Here is a 17,651-nt window from a genome sequence, read left to right on the forward strand (position 1 = left end):
TAATTGGTTGTTATGATTTACGTATGTACTGTTGGCTATAAATAGCTCGCTTATATGAGCATCATTGTATTGTGGAAGAACAATATATACGAAATACATTTATGAAAGGTTCATATTCTCCTTGACATTCTGTGCTTCTTCTTTAATTCATTAGGGGTTTGTATACATCATTTCTCATTTTGAAATCATTGTTGAAAAGAAAAACAAAGAACACATTAGATTTTTCCACATCTGCGTCTACTTGCATTTTAAAATTATTAGAATATATATTTTAATATTATTTTTGTTTTAAGATTTAAAAAAATTGATTTGTTTTTTTTTTATTTTATGTGAAATTTAAAAAAATTATAATAATTAAATGAGATGAGATTAGTTAAGAAGAGTTGTGAAAACAAACGAGACAGTCAATGCTTCCTTTTTATCAGACAAAATGCGTGCTTGCTTAGACAAAAATAAAATAAAATTTGAAAGCAGTACTTCAAAAAAAGCAAAAGGAAGCGAAAGGGTTGAGTGAGAAAAGTCTCCACATCCATCGAAGTCTTTGAAAGGATCAATGTGGAAGTCTTTTCTCGTCGGCAAAAGATCAATTAGAACTAAAAAGTAAAAACCAAACAATAAGGCTCATTTCTTGCTCAATCTTTTCAACTAATTAAATTTTATTATTGGCTGTATGAATAAATTATTGACACAAAAATATTAACAAAATAATATTAATCAATTTAAATGGAGTTAAATTTGGAAACTAATTTAGATCCATCCAACGAGCTAAATTTGTGTCTACAAACGTAGGGTTGGGTAAGAAAAGTCTCCACGTCAATCGAATTAGTAATTGATCATCATCGGGTCAATGTAGAAGTTTTTTTTACTTTAAATTCAGTAGTGTGTTGAAACGATATTAAGAGAAATTCCCCAAATGGGCCATTATGATTGCAACATCATACATATGCATGGGACCTATATATATATAATTAATACATGAATATATATACATATATATATATATATATATATTTAGTCAATGAGTTGTCACGTGCATTAATATACACAAGTATTGAGGGTCGATCTCTAGGAAATTAATAAATGTATTGGCTTTCAAAAGGAAATTTCCAGGATGATTCATTCAATTATTTCACAAGCGGCCTAGCTTTAGTATCTTTTCTTATATATAAAATTGTATGTCCGGAGTCGTCATGAACATATATAGTACTAATTGGTCATTACTCATAAAAATGGCAGCCTCCTTCCCTTCCATTTCCATATCGATAGTAGCATGGGCTATCTGGATCTTTTTATGCGGAAAGTATTTGGATAATGCACTTCATCAGCTTGTCGTTGTTGCATCTGGATCAACATCTGCCCTTCAACTTAAACAAGCCAAGGCTTTGCAGGAGATTGGGTGGTGGCCGTCCAATAGTAGTAATTCAAGTGCTTGCCACTAGGATGGTATTACTTGCAATGCTGGTGGAAGCATCACAAGCATCGATAGATCTACTCAAGGTTTGGGAGCTCAGTTGAAACTCAACTTCTCTTTCTTTCCAAATTTAGTCAATTTAAAACTTGATTGGAACATGCTTGTCGGCAATCCCTTCCACAATTGATCATTTAACTAATTTGGAATCTTTGGACCTTGGTGAAAATCAAATCAATGGATCCATTCCCCCCGAAATAGAGATGCTAAAAAACCTGACCTATTTAAACCTTGGTTGGAACATGCTCGTTGGTCCAATCCCTTCCACAATTGGTCATTTAATTAATTTGAAATATTTGGACCTTAGTCAAAATAAAATCAATGGATCAATTCCTCCCGAAAAAGGGATGCTAAAAAAGCTGACCTATTTAGGCCTTCATTCGAAAATGCTCGTTGGTCCAATCCCTACCACTTTGGGTAATTTAACTAATTGGGATTATTTAGGCCTCAGTAAAAATAAAAATCAATGGATTCATCCCCCCCCCCCCCCCCCCCCGGAAATAGGGATGCTCAAGAATTTGGTCATTTTAGGCATTAGTTCGAACATGTTCATTGGTCCAATCCCTTTCACCCTTGATCATTTGACTAATTTGAGACATTTGGACCTTTCTCGGAATAAAATCAATGTATCCATCCGCCCCGTAATAGGGATGCTTAAAAATTTGAGTTATGTTAACCTTAGCAAGAATTTTATTAGTGGAGAAATACCTATCACGCTTGGACTATTACCCCTCTATGTACCTTGGATCTTAGCTACAATAATCTTATGGGCAACATTCCCTCTTCTCTCATTGGTATACATACACTCGCCTTGTCATATAATTCTTTGAAGGGTCAAATTCGGTTATGGTCTATATCATACCTCCCACACATTAATTGGCAACAAGGATTTATGCGGTCAATTCAAGATTTTCCCTCCATGTCCCAAAAGCAAAAAATCAATCATAACCAAAACAGAAATTTTTGCTCCCATCACCACTTTCCACACATTCCTCGTTATTGTGGGTATTCTTTTGCCTCGTTGTGTGCTCAAGGAAAATCAATTTGAGTTAAGTGAATCTAAAAATGGAAACATATTCTCAGTATGGAATTATGACGGACATATTGCATATGAAGACATTATTGAAGCAACTAAGGATTTTGACATCAAACATTGCATTGGAACTGGTGATTATGGTAGTGTTGACAAAGCAAATGTACCAAGTGGAAATGTGGTTGCCTTAAAGAAGCTTCATCAGAAAGAGGTTGAGAATCCAGTTTTCTATAGGAGTTTTATGAATGAGGTGAGGGTGTTAACAGAAATCCGACATCGAAATATTGTAAAGCTGCATGGGTTCTGTGTACATAAATGATGCAAATTTTTAATTTATGAGTACATGAAAAGGGGATGCCTATTTTGTGTCCTAAGAACCGTTGATGAAGCTATGGAACTAGATTGGAGCAAGAGGTTAAACATCATCAAAGGCAGAGCATATGCTTTATCTTACATCTGTGATACCCCAGTTTTTACGTGTATTTTTATTGAATGATTATTTAAATTATTATAAATAATAGTTCTCTTGTTTTAAATTTAATGTGTTATTCGTTAGATTTATTTTATGATTTTAAGTTGTGCAATTTATTTTAAAAAGCTTTCTTGTTATTATTTTTTGTTTTGCATTTAAATTACTCTCTAACTTGAATTATTTTATTGTTGGGCTTTAACTATTTTATTTTATTAATATTGAGTTGTAGTGTTTTTATTTGGCTTTTATTTATTTTTATTGTGCCTTTTATTTTAATGTAGTTTATTGTTGAATTTTATTATTTTATTTTATAAAGTCACTTCCTTTAAATTATTTTTATTTAACTTGCTATTTTAAAATTTATTTTCATTGGATCAGTTTTGAGACCCCTAGTTGTAAAGACTGGATCTCATTTTTCTTTTCCTCTTTTTCCTTTTTCTTTTTCTTCTTTATTTTTCTTCTTTCTTTTTCTTCTTTTCTTTCTTCTTCCTTTTCCCCTGCTTTCCCGTGCGACCAGCCCCCCTCCCCTGCTTCTCTTCATGCGACCCTCACTACCCAATCCACTCCAGCCGCCGTGACCCAGCCGTAACACCACCACCCACCGATGCAACTCATGTTGGCGACCTCCCCTGCACCAATCTCCACCCCCCACCCCCACAACCTTCCTCCGTCGTGGTAGCCAACTCGAAACCCACGGGTTTCTCTTCTGTCCTTTTTCTTCATCCCCACCTGTGCGCTGCCATGTGCCGGCGTGGCCATCATCGCCCAGTCCATTCTCTTTCCCTCCGGTCGATGAGCTCCCCCACCCATTTTCAGCTCCTCCCTCGCCGCCGTTAGCCCACACGTCCCTCTCCAAGCCGCACGATTTTGTGCTCCTCGCGCTGCTGTACCTCCACTGTTGGCCACCACTTCTTCACCACATCATCCCCAGCCTCCAAGCTACCTAACCCACCCAACCGCAGCTCCGATCTGTCACTAGTGAAGCTCAGCCAACCCACTTTTCGTTTTGGGCTTTTTGGCCTTCAACCGTAGTTTGTGCCGCCACCCACGGCCAACCACTTCCATTAGTTTCACCAGCACCTCTAAGCCTTTTCTTAGCAATTCCAAGTCTTAGTTTGTCCCCATTCAAAAGTGGGTTTTTTGTGACCCACGGTCTTAGTGCGATTTGCACTGTTACGTTGCCTTGCCACTGCTTCTTGCACCTCTGTGATCCTTCGAAAACATTTTATAACACTGTAAGTATTTTCTGAACAACTCTTGCGATTTAAATATATTTATGCTTTAACAAATATTTTTGTGGATTGGTTTGTTGTGCCGGACTGAGTCCGAGGAGTTTGGGAGTCGGTTGGAATGGAGGAAGGAGTTGTTTGTTGGTTTGGTTGATGTTGGGATTTGCTGGATTATTTTTGTGACTTGTCGTGGTGCATGCATGATCATGGTTGTAAAATAAAAATGGGATTTTTCTGCATGGTGCATGCATATTCGTGGGTACGAATGGAAAATTGGATTTTCTTGTAAAAGTGGAATTTTGGGTGCGTGTGTATCATGACCCCAAGCTGAGATGAGGCATTATCTTAGTGGAGCTCGTCTGATCACTCGGGAGTGTAATATACTGAGTGACATCCCCTGGGTTGTCGCTGGGTGACAATGGGAGCGGACGGGATGGTACGCTCTCATGCCGACTCTGTGGCCCCTCTGCTGGCGGGGGCGAGAGGATGCTTAGCTACGAACTTGCTGGGCACGGAACTGGGCATCGTCGTTACGAAGTCACACACATAGTCGTTACCCCTGGTGTGACGAAGGGAGCCAGGGTGTGCTGATAGTCACTAGAGGAGACCATGGTGCATACGGTTAAGAAAATTGGATATTGGTTTTGATAACGGATATTAGGCCATTTTCTGGAAAAATGGCATGATTGGACTAATGGAATTTATGTTGGGCCATTTTCTGGGAAAATGACGAGGAAATATTTTAAATGAAATGTTTTGGGCCAAATGAGATTTTTGGCGTATGTGGAAAATTAGTCATTTTCAAGGAAATGATAATTTTTGGAGTCTCATGCATATGGTATCATGTTCATGCATTTTGTTTGGCATGAATGTATTTTTATCTCAGTGTTTATTTGGATGATTACTTACCTGTGGTATCGTTATTTGCTACCATAGATTTTGTTGTAGATGTGGAGGCTAAGCTCGATGAGGCGACTCCGCCGGAGGAGTGACTTGATGCTTTAGTTTGTGTAATGGGAAGTGTTCTCCCACCTTTTAATTATGTATTTGATTTACATTATATTTTCTGGACTAGTGTAATATTTATTAGTACGTTTATGTTTAAACGAATTTGTATTTTAAATAAATTTTGGTACTTAGTCGACTGACTTTATTATTCCGCTGTGTTATTTTTGTTGTACATTTTTGCTTGCGCACACACTTGGCACTTAGCGATGGGATGTGTGACCCATGTTGTCATCATCCCGACGCCTCGATTTTCAAATGTCCGTACATGGGAGTTGGGGGCGTCACAGATGGTATCAGAGCAGTTCGGCTCTGGGTAAAACCATATGTCCCATAGGTGGAGTACCAGAAATTTTAAAGGCTTGATTTGAAATTATTTTATTTATTTAATTTGAATTGTTTTTATTTAATTTGATTCAATTTTATCTTATTTGAAATTATTTTAGTAAATTTGAATTTATTTTATTTGAATTGAAATTACCTTATTTTATTGATTTGATTTGATTTAATTTAATTTGATTTTTATTTTGTTTTCTTTTTTTCTTTTTTTTTTTTTTTTGTTCAGAGTTGAAAGTTGGGTTAAGGGTGACCCTATGGCAGGAAGATGGTATAACCGAGAATGCCGTTGGTAGTTATGAATATTTAGTGTAGTAGGCTTGAATTTTATCGATGTAATTTGGTTTTATAATATCAAGGCTTGAAGGAAACGTTATGGTTAAGGCAATCTTTGTGGTGTAGGAACTAAAGTCTCACTGAGGAGGGAAATAGCTTTAAATCGTTTAGGGTACTTGAGGTCTTGAATTCCGTAGAATTTATTAAATGAGTTCTTAGGATTGGAGGTTGTAAGTTCAACGAACTCAAGGATAGATTTATGAGAAGTTCACCTAAGGTATGAGGCCCTATAGATTTTATGAAGTAAGTTTATGGGATTGAAGGTGGTAGGAACAAGCATTTGAGGGATTACTTAAATTAGATGTTTTAGATCTTGTTGACTCTGATGAGTAATTTGATAACATTTGAGACTTTGGAATCTATGAGCTTTAAGGGTGATTGTTTTTAGATCTAAGTTCATAAGTCTTGAGGATTTCGGAAAATGATTTATTATACATTGATGTATTAGATTTTGAAAGCTTTGGGAGTCGGTTGTTTTATTATGGGGTGTAGTTCATTGATCTTAGAAATTCCGAAAGATGATTCTTATTCGATTTAAGGTTTTAAAACTATGGAGTTGAAGAGTTGATTTATAATAAGATTTGAGTTTTTAGTTCCACAGACTTTGTGCCCTAGCGTGACCTATTTTGGTGATTGAATAGTTTGTAACCATTAAAATGGGGTTGATCAGAGTGAGTTATTGACATAAAAAATTTTCTAGAGTGTATTTCTTTGAGGATTGAAGGTAATGATCTAGTTCGTGTATTTCTCTGATGATTGAAGATATTGACTTAGTTTAGAAAATGATTATTGTTAACTCGAGGTTGTAATAATAGATTTTAGGAAATGATTTTTATTTATTTGGAAGAAATAGATCCATCGAGGTGTTGGAGACAATAGTTTATTTGTTGGTATTGAATGCGATTGAATTTGAGAATTTATGATTCGGAAACTTTTGGGAACGGATTATTAGCAGGTTTAAGGTCATTTTCGGTACAAAACTTTAAGTGATAGCTGGTTGCTGATTTAAGGATGTAAGTTGAGTAGATTTAGGAATGATTCTTGTTGATTGGAGGATACAAGTCCAGATGGTGGAAATGGTGGAAATGGATCACTTGTACATTTGAATGATTATTTGTTTTAACTAAGTGTACATGGAATTGATTCGTAGTGGTGGTGAGTGTGTATGGGCTTTGGAGAGTACAGGTCTTTGTTTCATTTTTTTTATTTTATTTGAAAGAAGTGGTTTTGTTAGGAATTGAAATGGATTCGATACGACAGTCTTAAATTCAGGAGATCTTAGCTTGGGATTTTTGGCAAGTCAATCGGAGTGTTCAGTCGAAACATGATACCCAATGAAGTGATGGTGGGCAATAATTGATGCGATTATCTTCAAGAATTAGTTGTGAATTGAGGTCTATAGGAATTTAAATTTTAGGAGGGTATGCTTTACTTTGGAGATCAAGCGTCAAGTTGGGAGAGTTATGGACGTTGTTATTTAATTTAAAGAGAGATTGTTGGGTCACCTTGTGTGGTATATGATAAAATTTTGGAAGTCGAAGATTAGGTATCAACGGTGGGTAACATAAACGAATGTATGAGGTAATATGGATTTAGAATCCAAGAGTGTTGTGCAATAGTTACGATGGATTAGAGATTGGAACAACATGGCTTGCTTTAAGGTTTAATTGTGATATACTATTGAGGAATTAGTCATGCTAATACTAGACCTTATGAGAGTAGGAGCAGGTGGGAGAATTACCAGGAAGGTTTCAATAATGTTTTGGCAAATTCAAATGGTGGTTCGTATTGAGTTTAGCAACTTTAGTCACCGCTAGATTAGATGGTATTTAGAATTTAGGTGATGAGCTTTTAAGTATAGATTGTCTGATAGAAGTTTATAGTTGCTCTTGTTGATTGGTCGGAATGGATTTGAGCCTTTTAGGTTATGTTCCTTATCTTAGATGTGGCAACTATATTTTGATAGGATGATACTTGTTTTCATTTTGGGATATTGAGGTTGATTGGTGTTGATTTCTGTCAACGATCATGTATGTATTTTGTGGGATGTCGATTTTTTATTAAGGCAGCGAGAGCCAAATGAGGAATGAGTGATAATTCGTGGTTTTTATAAGTATATTATATTCTATCGAAATGTGGAAAAGGATTTTCTTGTTAATAGGTGTTGAGCTAGCTTGTATTCAATGATGTTAATTTATGAGGACATAGTCTTTTCACATTTTGGCGAATTATCAGAGTGCACACGAAAAGCGTGATTCTTGGAAATAATTAGGTGTTCAAATTTTGTGCTAATTTTGAGGAATTAGTGGTGACTTGAAATTTTGAGAAGATGCTTGTAATTGGAGATGATCATTTGGTTGTGCAAATTTGTTTATGGACGGTTAACTTTGGGAGTGGCTATTAGGTTACCAAGGTGTAGTTTACAATGAAAGTTTGGAGGTTTTAGTATTGGAGTCGACTAAGGTTAGTACAGTTTATCGTATGAAGATATTAATATTCATTGGGTGTTGTATTCAGGTTTTTGTGGAAAATGGAGATTTCGAATTACATAACCACCTTAGGAGTAGTAGGAGTGATATACCACTGGGAGACTAGTGCAGGTATGATGGAATCACCTATAGGAGTGGATTTAGGAGAGCATTACACGTGCTTGTATGGGAATAGTTAAGGGTATGTTTTCTCAAGTGTGCTCCGAGTTGTATCTTGTATTCTACTTGGCACTTATGTTTGACCTCACAAATTTCGAAGACGAAATTTTATTTTAAGGGGGGAAGGATGTGATACTCTGTTTTTACGTGTATTTTTATTGAATGATTATTTAAATTATTATAAATAATAGTTCTCTTGTTTTAAATTTAATGTGTTATTCGTTGGATTTATTTTATGATTTTAAGTTGTGCAATTTATTTTAAAAGGCTTTCTTGTTATTATTTATTGTTTTGCATTTAAATTACTCTCTACCTTGAATTATTTTATTGTTGGGCTTTAATTATTTTATTTTATTAATATTGAGTTGTAGTGTTTTTATTTGCCTTTTATTTATTTTATTGTGTTTTTTATTTTAAAGCAGTTTATTGTTGAATTTTATTATTTTATTTTATAAAGTCACTGCATTTAAATTATTTTATTTAACTTGCTGTTTTAAAATTCAACCGCCGTTTGTGCCGCCACCCATGGTCAACCACCACTTCTGTTAGTTTCACCAACACCTCTAAGCCCTTTCCTAGCAATTCCAAGTCGTAATTTTTCCCCATTCAAAAGTGAGTTTTTTGTGACCCACGGCCTTAGTGCGATTTGTACTGTTACGTTGCTTTGCTGCTGCTTATTGCACATCCGTGATCCTTCGAAAAATATTTTATAGCACCGTAAATATTTTCTGAACAACTCTTGCGATTTAAATATATTTATGCTTTAACAAATATTTTTGTGGATTGGTTTGTTATGCCGGAGTGAGTCTGAGAAGTTTGGGGGTCGGTTGGAATGGAAGAATGAGTTGTTTGTTGGTTTGGTTGATGTTGGGATTTGCTGGATTATTTTTGTGACTTGTCGTGGTGCACTCATGATCATGGTTGTAAAATAAAAATGGGATTTTTCCGCATGGTGCATGCATATTCATGGGTACGAATGGACAATTGGATTTTCTTGTAAAAGTAGATTTTTGGGTGCATGTGTACACGACTCCAAGCCGAGATGGGGCATTATTTCAATGGAGCTCTTCTGGTCACTTGGGAGCGCAATATACTGAGTGACGTCCCCTAGGTTGTCGCTGGGTGACAACGGGAGCGGACGGAATGGTAACGCTCTTGTGTCGACTATGTGGCCCCTCTGCTGGCAAGAGCTAGAGGATACTTGGCTATGAACGCGCTGGGTGTGGAACTGGGCATCACTCATTATGGAGTCACACGCATGGTTGTTATCCATAGTGTGACGAAGGGAATTAGGGTGTGCGGATGGTCCTTAGGGGAGATCATGGTGCATATGGTTAAGAAAATTAGATATTGGTTTTGATAATGGATATTGGGCCATTTTCTTGGAAAATGGTGTGATTGGACTAATGGATTTTATGTTTTCAAGGAAATGATAATTTTTGGAGTCTCATGTATATGGTATCATGTTCATGCATTTTGTTTGGTATGAATATATTTTTATCTCAGTGTTTATTTGGATGATTACTTACCTGCGGTACCGTTATTTGGTGCTGTAGATTTTGTTGTAGATATAGAGGCTAAGCCCGAGGAGGCGGCTCCGTCGGAGGAGTGACTTGATGCTTTAGTTTGTGTATTGGGAAGTGTTCTCCCACCTTTTAATTATGTATTTGATTTACATTATATTTTATGGACTAGTGTAATATTTATTAGTACGTTTATGTTTAAGTGAATTTATATTTTAAACAAATTCTAGTACTTAGTCAACTAACTTTATTATTTCGTTGCGTTATTTTTGTTGTACACTTTTGCTTGCTCACACATTTGGCACTTAGCAATGGGATGTGTGACCCTTATTGTCATCATCCCGACACCTCGATTTCTACATGTCCATATGTGGGAGTTGGGGGCGTCACAACATGCATCATGAATGCTTCCCATCAATTGTTCATAGAGATATATCATCAAACAATATTTTGTTGAACTCCGAGTTCCAAACTTTTATCTATGACTTTGAAACTGCTAAACTCCTTGATCCCGACTCCTCCAATCAAATATTGATTGCTGGCACTTATGGTTATATTGCCCTAGGTAACATGTTAATTGGTTATTTTTACTCCAAAAATGTCATTTAAATTATTTAATTAAGAATATTGAATATAATTCTTCTATTAATCATGTATCTAAACATTTTTTAAGATTATTATTTTTTTTACTATTTTTTTCTTTGTCAAATTTACAATTTATGAATTGTTATCACCAATTAAGCTAAAAGGATATTAAGTTGAGAAAACTAAAAAGACATGTAATATAATCTAAAATCTCAATAATCTTAAATTATAAATTTAATTAGATATATTTGTTCTTCATTTAAATGTTTAGCATAATCGCATATATTATTTAATAATAATACATTTGGAGACTGGATAATGAGACCATATAGGTATAGCTCGCAATTAGCAATAATATAATAATATATATAATAGCTTCCTATAATCAAAGTTTCATGATTTAAATTATTTTTTTCAAATATATAAATTTTTTAGATTTAAATTATATCCTCTACACAAAAAAATTAAAAAATAAATAATTGACGTTGTAATTCATTTTTGTGAACTTTGTTTATTTTTCAGAATATGATATAATGAAGTTGTCACGTCTTTTAGTGTTTCTCTTTAAAAAACTTTATTTTAAAAACTAAAGAATATCATCACTAACTTGATTAAATATTATTCTTCATTCAATATTTTACTGTTAAATTAGAATTCTCAAATTTATTAGATGTATTACTGTTCATTTAATAAGCTTAACTGAATTATATATAATTGGAGTGATGACATCACATTTCAAATAGAAATAAGATACTTAAATAATATGCCATTTTCATTTAATAATATTACTTCCTAAAAAGATAATAAATTTAATTATATATATTATTTTCAATTTATAAATCCAATCTATATTTATAGTGGAGTAGTTGAGAACTTGAGGGTGTGGCTTCATATGAGTAAAAATTTATGCTTTGAAGGTTATATAGAGCGTATAGTTTATATAAAATTAATAAATATAGATATATTCGGTTTTTTTCAATGCCACCTATAAATTCCAAGATTAATAGGAGAAGCAATGTTGAACAAATGGCTCAACAAATACTACTAACCATTATTGTTTTTATGGAATCTTGCACAATTGCAAACACTCATTTTAAAAGACATTGACTGTATTTAGTTGTAATTCTCATCCTTTTTTTACTTCCTCTAGAGAGTTTGCCTACACGATGACAGTTACTGAAAAATGTGATGTATATAGCTTTGGAGTGGTGGCACTAGAAGTATTAATGGGAATGCATCAAGGAGAACTCTTATCCTCATTATCATAATCATCATTATCATCTCAAAACATGATATTAAATGAAATATTAGACCAACGCTTGCCACCTCCAAATCTTCTTATTGGACAGGATATTTTGCTTGTTGCTACAATAGCTTTTTTTTTGTTTTTTTGTTTTTGGACAGAACCTCCATTTTATTCAATAAATCCTCACTTTAGGTAGAGGAAAACCATGATAACAGGATCCATACTAGGACCCCACAAGAAGTACCCAAACTAAGATAAAGGACTCCAAACAACAAAATACAAGGACAACCTTGGACATGACTATTACTAATAGATGCATAAATAGGGAGGTTGAGTTTATCCATTCCGATGAGACCTCAGAGTTTCCTCAGTAATTGCATAAGATTATTCCATACTTGGTTTTTCCCTTGCGTTCCAAGTTTCGCCAAGTAATGGTGATGAAGCAAGTACCTTATGTTCTGGAGCAATCACACTGGAAAGTGCGTGGGGGATGGCATAAACTTCTAGTTGGACTCTTGGATGGGAGATGGACCCATGGCCGATGCTTTAGAAAAAATAGAGTCCCCTAGGCTCAAGATATGTGAATGTAAAATAGGCAATAAATGGGACATGTAGCTTATAGAGCGTCTAGTGGGGGAGGAAAAAATGGAGGAGATACTCGAAGTCTTGGGAAATCCTTGAGAGGGGCATGATTTGCTCATATGGACTCCTTCCAAAGATGACATGTTTACGGTTCGAAATGCTTGGGAGTGCCTGCGAGTGAAGTCCCCTGAAACTCCATGGTCAGTGTGGGTTTGGCATGAATTTCTACCAAAAAAAAATCTCAATTATGGTATGGAAAGCATGGAACAATAGCCTTAGTGTGGATGATAGATTGAGAAGGATAGGAATCCCGGTGGTATCAAAATGTAACTGTTGCCGTGCAGGTGGATATGAGGACATTAATCACGTGCTCTATGCTGGTGACCTTGCTCAACAAATATGGAGGAGATGCGCTCATCACTTGGGAATTCCTTTTCGGGAGGAAATAACGTGGAAGGAAAATATGTTACTATGGTTTAGGCGTGCATCTCGGTCATCTCAAATAGGAGTAAGCTGGGGTGTACTCCCCTCCATTGTTACATGGAGACTATGGCCGAGGAGATGCAGGGCATGTATGGGAGAAAATACGGATTCAATCAAAGAAGTGTGGTAGGTGGTTAGACTTTGGATGACCTGGTTGATGAAGGACTCCTCAAGGTTTCGGAAGCATGGCATGGGGATAAAGAAATGCTGAAGGGTCTGAACATTGATATAATACCAGTGAGGTTAAAACATGCACAAGTGGTCAGGTGGATAAAGCCTCAGCAGGGGAAATATAAGCTCAATACAAATGGAAGCAGTAGTCCAGGTGCTTCAGGCACAAGAGGTCTCCTTCGAGATGCCAACGATAATTTAATTTTTGCTTTCTTCGTAGACTTTGGTGTTGGTAGTAATAACGCGGCTAAATTAAGGGCTATCCTATATGGACTAAAGATCTGTCAAGAACAAAGGATTAACGGGGTGGAGGTTGAAACCGACTCACTGCTAGTGGTTAAGTGGATTTGCAGTGCTAAATGCCGACTGTGGTATCTTGAAGACTATTGGGATGAAGTCTTAAAAATTTTTATAGAAGGTGATCACTCGATTCAGCATGAAATGTGTGTCACAAGAATTTCTCAATCGCAAAAAGCTAAATGTCATACCCTTGACTACGGTTTCACTCCCGCAACTGAGGAAACATATATGGCTGGATTAGGATTTGCTTATTGTTAAGGTGTTTTGTGTGTTGTCAATGTGTCGTTTACATTTCTCAGTCTTTTTTCAAGAAAAATATTATTTGTAAGCATTCCAAATCACCCCATAAATATGAAGTACTCACTTTTCAAGGTTGGAAGCAATTGAAACAGAATGGGGTCGGTGTGTTTGTATGAGATAAATGTGCAAATATAAAGTAGAAGCGAATTAAATAAAATCACAAGAGAATTTCAGTAGATTCATCATTTCTTCTTCATGAACAACAAGCTTTCAGAATATCATTGATATCAGGATCATCCCCAGCTTCTTTGTCCTACTCAAAAAGAAATAAACAAATTTTACATCTAGTTAGAATAGTATCTAGCATAAGAGCTCAAAACTTTAAAGCCTTGAGTAGAGTCTTTCAATACTCCTCTTCGATCTTAATTGTATTAGAAAATATATTTAGACAAGGTTATAGAAAGTGTAAAAATATACACGTTAACTTTTCTGTGTGTTAGGAAAAAAAGGAAACCATTGATCAATAACAAATATATGACAATGGTCATATTGATGATTAATGGTGTTCTGGGCATGAGGACAAAAGAGAAAGGGGATAGGCTATGATGAGGAACTTAATTACCTTGTGAACGTATGAGATGTTAGTTTTGCCAGGACCTGCAACTATAATTCCACCTTGCTGCCTGAGAAATAACAAACTTCCACTTGTTAATTTTAAAAATGGGGAAAAAATCATCAATAAGAAAAAAGTAAATTCTACCCTTGCAGCAAACAACTCATATTTGAAAAGCTTAGCCAAAATAGATAAAGATCATTAAACCAATTGTCTTATTGAAGGCAGGCCTTATAATCTATACACTTCTATACTTCTTCATATTTTTTTTTTTTTTAATTTACCCATTAGTGTAGAGTCAACTGTTGCTAGATTTCTTTGGTGGCTTCCCCAGGATCTTGTTTAAGCCACCAAGGGGATTTCGTTATGATGGATCTAGGTTCTGTTGATAATACCATTAAGTCAGGTTAGGATGCAAGTTTTGTTGATAGTTGCTAGGAGTTCAAGAAAAGTACATAAGTGGATACTTTCATCTCATCTTTAAAAAAAAATGGACACGGTAGTTGCAACAAGATGTTTTGCATACCAGCCACCTCTAGTCACAGTGTCCTTTTCAAATGAAAGCTTCCAGTCTTGTCGATAACCTTCCATGTATAATTGTATTATCTTGAGACCTGCCTACAGTGTCACAAAAACAACTAAACTAAGAATTCCTAGATGCAATCACAAAGTGCTAATTTTCACAAATATCTAATGTAAGCCACAAGTACTAGTATAGTTACCAAAAATGGATTTTCACATACTTTAGGAGTGAATGTAGTTGAAACCCCTGAGACAAATTGTAAAGCCTCATACGATGAGTGGGTCGGGTTAGCATAAACTTCTGAAAGAAACAACATGTTTTATTAGTAGGCTGCAAAATTAAGACACATTACAATTTTTTCTGTTGGGAAGTATAGACTCCACAACATAAAATTGAAAAGATTTCTCTTTCATTCTTTTACACCCATGCTTTGATGAGTAGTAAGGTCTTTCCACAATGCAGGCTGCTTTGCAACAACATGCATGACACCGACATTGCTGCCATTACCAAACCTTTACCATCTCGTCCTCATTATTACCACATTATTCTTGTTATCATCATCATCAATTGGCAACAGAAACAATGGTTCCATATCCACACAGACCCCTTTATTATAGAGTAATTGAAATTTCAACATATAAAAACTGTAAGAACTTAAATATAAACAAGAAATTTAAAACATAAAACAAAATGGAACCAGAAGTGCACATGTGATTGAGCCAGAGACACCATCTCATCTTCATGTTTCCATTTTAGTCCATTGACAGTAAAACCAAAGTAGAACTTGATGTACCACTGCTGATATAATAGAATTCACATAGTATACAAATTCTTCAGAAACATACCTCCTTTAAATTTTGTTTGCTCAATAACTGCTCTTGCCTACATAAAATACTGCCACCAATTACTTCAAAAATTTATATTATTTCCTTGATAAAAAATTGGGACAAAGGGTGAAAAATGATTTTGGTGAAGCATATTGTTGTTAGTCACATATTTATCCTTAAAAGACATGTGAAGAGTGACATTGGTTTCCTCATGAAACTTCCATACATATTTACAATCACCCTTATTCCAAGGATGGCATATTGACACCCAACAAATACACGAGCACCTTATTATTGTATCCTTAATTCATCTATTAAGTCTTACTCAAGCAAGTATTAACAGTTCAATTAATCATCAGTACATACTTGATCAATACTTCCAGGTCCAATTACAACCAAAGCCACACCTGATGCATCCATTATATCCTATCAACATATCATATATATTAGTACTATGTTGATATAAGCACTTCCTACTTATCGTTTTAAACCAACAAAAATTAAAGGGGAAGATGCCAATAAGTTATTAAGTCTTTTTTTTAGCTACCTGTAAGGGTATGAGGGGGTTCCCTACCAAGATGTGAACAGAGTAGCACCCTACCTGCTGGGAACCGAACAGGAGGGGCCTAGACGGAGATAAGCCTCATGCGCTCCTTCAAGTCGAGTTTGAACCACTACTTAGATTCTTGCCCTAATAGGAAATTGAATGAATCCTTTCGTAGTTAATACTAATATTCTAAGGTGAATCCATATTCGGATTTGAGCTCATGATCTAGTACATGTCAAATCACTTAGGTGTAACCCAAGAACTATTGAGCCACCAACCTTGGTAGTAGGTCATTAAGTCTTCTATAGACTACAGGAACTCATCCTAAAGATAACTATGTATTGCCCTTCCTTGGAAACATCCATTCAATTGATTTGAAGCTGGCAGTGATATAAAATAAAAGTTTTTCCTCTTCACAGATCCAGTAATTTCTAATTAGCATCGACATTTTTATCTATTTTATGTTCCTCAACAATCTTTCTTTGTTGTTAATATCATGGGGGAGCAAATATTTTGTTTATTTTTATAAGTAGAAATTAGGTTATAGCCGAATGAATGAACGCATGACATCTATAGTCCATCCACACACTTACCTTCTTGGTGGCAAGATAATCAGCTCGTTTGCGGCAAAAGACACACCTGCAAAATAAAAGACAAGTACCATATATAGATACACACTATACCCCTAATGTCCCGATGCCCCTTTTTTAATCTCTTCACTATAATGTGTAACTATGTTGGGTATTGCTCATTACCCAAAAGAAAAAAAAAAAACGTCCACAGCAAAACTTTGACCATAATTAGCTACCCAAATTTTCTGTAAAGGGAGAAGTTTTCTTTTTCCATCCCATTGCAGATGGATGAAACTTTCAATGGTACGTGAAGTAAGTGCTTTGGATTTCTTCCTTTCTCTTTTAAAGTGACTCTCAACTGGTTCATATATATATATATATATAAACTTCTCGGATAGTATCAAAATCAATTGAAACTTCTTCGAATTTTCCCCGAAAACTGGAAAAGGTTATTATTTAAAGTTATGAGACAATCACAAAAATCCTGTTACATTTCCAAATGGTTTATAGTTTTTAAACTATGAAAATTATTATCTCAGGTACATCTTTTCATATGAAAAGTGTTATTATAGAAGTATAATGTGATGCATTAATACCAACTCTATAATTAAAAACAACATTTTATATAAAAAATTTATGCTAACCAAACAACAAAAAGAAAAAAACAACTATTTTCAAGTGAACCAAATTCCAAAAAATCAGTTGTTTTCTTGCAAAGAATTTTGCTGGAAACAGTATCCGTAACATAAATGTCATACTTCAAAACAAATGGAGCCTGGTTGTTTTTATGCCTTACTTACATCTTATTTTGGAGGGGGAAAGAGATTTAAAAAAAGAAGAAGTAAAATATGTAATATCTCATTCATCCCCTTGATTGGGAGTTTAACAAGCTAGGAGGGATCATTCCCTCAT

The 17,651-nt window shown here is 35.1% G+C and overlaps 1 protein-coding gene and 1 pseudogene across 1 annotated transcript; one reads left to right on the forward strand and one right to left on the reverse strand.

Moving 5' to 3' along the window:
- Positions 1-1,311: 1,311 nt before the first annotated feature.
- Positions 1,312-13,675, forward strand: LOC122277049 (annotated as a pseudogene).
- A 125-nt stretch (positions 13,676-13,800) lies between these two features.
- On the reverse strand, positions 13,801-16,827 carry LOC122276210 (thioredoxin-like protein AAED1, chloroplastic). The gene is made up of 7 exons (XM_043085780.1): positions 16,761-16,827; positions 15,987-16,046; positions 15,639-15,675; positions 15,014-15,093; positions 14,797-14,888; positions 14,280-14,340; positions 13,801-13,970 (listed from the first exon to the last, which is right to left on the reverse strand). The coding sequence occupies exons 2-7, from the start codon at positions 16,038-16,040 to the stop codon at positions 13,911-13,913; spliced, it is 384 nt and encodes a 127-aa protein (XP_042941714.1). The 5' UTR covers positions 16,041-16,046; positions 16,761-16,827; the 3' UTR covers positions 13,801-13,910.
- Between the last annotated feature and the right edge of the window lie 824 nt (positions 16,828-17,651).

Source organism: Carya illinoinensis, chromosome 9, assembly GCF_018687715.1.
Source record: "Carya illinoinensis cultivar Pawnee chromosome 9, C.illinoinensisPawnee_v1, whole genome shotgun sequence".
Taxonomy (NCBI): domain Eukaryota; kingdom Viridiplantae; phylum Streptophyta; class Magnoliopsida; order Fagales; family Juglandaceae; genus Carya; species Carya illinoinensis.

What these genes read in the sequence shown, in the direction of transcription:
- LOC122276210 (XM_043085780.1), bottom strand. Translation starts at nt 16,040, where the DNA reads ATGGATGCATCAGGTGTGGCTTTGGTTGTAATTGGACCTGGAAGTATT. An exon ending in GACCTGGAAGTATTGATCAA is followed by an intron (nt 15,676 to 15,986) that starts GTATGTACTGAT and finishes TATTTTATGTAG; the next exon opens with GCAAGAGCAGTTATTGAGCA. An exon ending in ACTGTGACTAGAGGTGGCTG is followed by an intron (nt 14,341 to 14,796) that starts GTATGCAAAACA and finishes GTTATTTCTCAG; the next exon opens with GCAGCAAGGTGGAATTATAG.